Source organism: Nanorana parkeri, unplaced genomic scaffold (genome assembly GCF_000935625.1).
Source record: "Nanorana parkeri isolate BGI_ZX_2015 unplaced genomic scaffold, ASM93562v1 scaffold2411, whole genome shotgun sequence".
Classification (NCBI taxonomy): domain Eukaryota; kingdom Metazoa; phylum Chordata; class Amphibia; order Anura; family Dicroglossidae; genus Nanorana; species Nanorana parkeri.
In genome coordinates this window covers 107,482-110,937 of record NW_017308679.1, presented here as the reverse complement: position 1 = coordinate 110,937, position 3,456 = coordinate 107,482, and the positions used below count along the sequence as shown (strand labels likewise).

Genomic DNA, 3,456 nt, shown 5'->3' with positions numbered 1-3,456 from the left:
AAGTTCTGCCCAGCATGAGAACAGATACAGATTTAAAAGGAAGAGTTGCAAAGAGAAGGGAAACTACCATGGATTACAGTAAGGCGCACATTACAGTATTGGTTTATGTTAAAAAATCTGAAGGTTTAATCTCACTTTAAGTGAACATTGTGTCATTTCACTTTCATTGGAGCTGGCAGACAGCACTCAGAAGTGAGTAATCTTCTGATCTGTGGTCTGTCCTTGTTATTATTTTGATATGTTATTGGAACAAGGGAAGTTTTTTTGTTTTTTCGTTTTCTCCTGGCATACAGCTAGCGGAAGACAGATAAGGCTGCAGATTTAATTTTGTGCCCATTATTATTCTTTGTAATTATATGGTGGGTAACGCTTTATGCAGCGCTTCACATTGTTGCACATTCACATCAATCCCTGCCCTCAAGGAGCTTACAGTATAAGGTCCCTATCTCACATGCACACAGGGCAGATTAAAGATGCCCATACACTGCACGATTCTCGTACGAGAATCACAGGAAATCCCGCGATCGTACGAGAATCGTGCAGTGTGAATGAAGTCGTGCGACCGTTTCTACTGTACTCTTACGATTTTCGGCTGGTTTGAATGATGCTCGGGAGACAAATGCCGAACGGGCCGGTGTGCGCACGCGCACACTGCCTGTTCAGAATTGCGATCATCGGAAGCCCGCCCCTCAGGGGGGCGGGCTTGTGATGATGGCAAGTACGATCTGCCTGTCCAAGATGGGCAGATCGTACGTTTTTAAAAATTACTTTACAACCATTGCAAGACTAAGGTCTTGCGATGGTTGTAAAATGTATGGCCACCTTTAGACAGGAGCCAATTAACCTTCCAGCATGTCTTTGGAGTGTGGGAGGAAACCCGAATACCTGGAGGAAACCCACACAAGCACAGGGAGAACATATAAACTTGCAGCTAGTGTCCATTATCTCTGTTATGCCTTTTTCTCTGTCCTTTCTGCATCCAGTCCAGACACCCTCACTGTCAGCTTGACTAATTTCAGCTAGTAAGAAGATGAGGATGGAAAAATAATATAAAGAATTGTAATTTATATAATTATAAAAATATAAAGAATTTGAATGCTTTTAAAAAAAATTATATATGGCCTAAAAATACCCTTCCGCACCACTACTTTGGGCAATGTTGACAGCTGAGAATTGCTGTGTATTCAATTGTAGGAGCGGTTCTCAAAATGCAGCTGCTCCTGTGTAGACTGGATCTATCTCTGAAAATACTTTTTTGTCTGAGTTTATAGGTTAGCGTTAGGTTTAGGTCAAGGGTCTCTACCACACTATTTTTTCAGAACCCAAAAACAAACCATTCCCCCACCCAAAAAACGTATAAAATTACAGTGCAGTGCAGATTTAGAAGCCACATTGTCCTTTCCATACATCTCTAAACCCCCAGTTCTACATTTTACATGACAAATTATCTTCTCATAGCAGGTACAGTGATCTATTAAAATTGTGTTACAGGCATGCGAGCGTGAAAATGGGTGACTGGAACCTGCTGGGAAGCATTCTGGAAGAAGTTCATATTCACTCCACCATAGTGGGGAAGATCTGGCTCACCATCCTCTTCATATTTCGGATGCTGGTGCTTGGAGTAGCTGCTGAAGATGTTTGGGATGATGAACAAGAAGAATTTATTTGCAACACAGAACAGCCTGGTTGCAGGAATGTCTGCTATGACCAAGCATTCCCTATCTCTCTTATTAGGTATTGGGTGTTGCAGATAATTTTTGTATCTTCTCCATCCCTAGTTTATATGGGACATGCACTTTACAGACTAAGGGCCCTGGAGAAAGAGAGACAGAGGAAAAAGGCCCAAATCAGGGCGGAGCTGGAAGAGCTAGATACAGTTATTGATGAGCACAGGAGACTGGAGAAGGAGCTGAGAAAGTTAGAGGAACAAAAGAAAGTTAACAAGGCTCCCCTTAGAGGTTCCCTTCTACGGACTTATGTGCTGCACATCCTAACGAGATCCATTGTAGAAGTTGGATTTATGGTGGGACAGTACTTTCTGTACGGATTTGACCTTGATCCACTTTACAAATGTTCACGCTTTCCATGCCCCAACATAGTAGACTGTTTTGTATCCAGGCCAACCGAAAAAAACATCTTCATGGTTTTCATGCACAGCATTGCTGCTGTGTCATTATTTCTAAATATTTTAGAAATTTTTCATCTAGGTATTAGGAAGATCAAACAAGGGCTTTATGGAAAACATCTTTTAGAGGCCACAGAAGATGAAATAAGCATTTGCAAGTCCAAAAAGAGCTCTGTGCAGCAGGTTTGCATGTTGAGTAACTCTTCCCCGAACAAGATGATACCTTTGTCTTCAAGTAGTTATAAACTGATTCCTGACCAGCAATTGGACTCCATTGGATTACCCGCCTATCTTCCACCAGCCCCGGGATTTAAGGAAGTGCAAATGATTAATGATCAAGGTCAGTACGGTAAGGTTATAGCTCCTGAAAAGCATAAGAGGAGTGTGGATCATCTTAACACAGATCAGCACAGTGGACAGATCAACATGCACAGTAAACAAGAATCTAGATATGTGGACTGTCAGAGAATGAACAATCACATTGATCAATACCCTGGCCAAATTCTGAACAGGACTCCGCCTAATCAGCATCTTGCAGAGCGCAGGGAAGAACAGACATTGCAGAAGAGAAATCTCTCATCAAGCAGTGAGGACTCGCATAAGAAATCTCAACGTAATAGCTGTCTGGGGTCCAAGAGCTGCCTTAAAAGCCATCAGTCTTTAGATCAAGCAAGGCACAGTACAGTACACCCTCTTAGATCATGCCTCCATTCCAGCCATATGGAGTTACCATCTGCTTTGCGCAAATACAGCAGAGTCGGTAGCTGCAAAGACTTTGCAGAAGATCGAAGTGATTCTGCAGACAGTGGGCACCGGAAGGTCAGCTCCACTTCCAGAGGATTATCAGAAAGCAGACTCGCTAGTGATCCAGATAGTTCTGACTCAAGGAATGGCTCAGGATCTGAATCAAGGAGACGAGAGGAAAGCTCGAGCATAACCCCTCCTCCCCCATCTGGGCGCAGAATGTCAATGGCAAGTAGAGGCAGACAGTCAGTGGTTTATCCACTCTACAGATTATTGGTCTAGCTTTGATCCATCCTTATATGCTATGTATTTATGCTTTAAATACATAGCATCATTATGATAACAACAAATATCACATTTTGGTCATATTAAATGAATTTAGGGACATAGATATTATAGCATATTATTATGATAGTAGATGCATAATTAGACAGTACTGTAGAGAATATTCCAAAAAAACTTCATCTACTCAAGGAAATTCATCTCTTTTATACTTACAACATAGTTTTTTAATACAAAATGTCTGAATGAAGCAGACACTGCTTAGTTACTGCATAAGGGGCTCTACTTTCTTCCTGCAGGCCTCT

General features: G+C 41.8%; 1 protein-coding gene across 1 annotated transcript; it reads left to right on the top strand.

The window, feature by feature from the left end:
* The first annotated feature begins 1,507 nt into the window (after nt 1-1,507).
* Nucleotides 1,508-3,151, top strand: GJA10 (gap junction protein alpha 10). The gene has a single exon (XM_018573519.1). It carries the CDS (start codon nt 1,508-1,510, stop codon nt 3,149-3,151), a length of 1,644 nt encoding a protein of 547 aa, XP_018429021.1.
* The last annotated feature ends 305 nt before the right edge of the window (nt 3,152-3,456 follow it).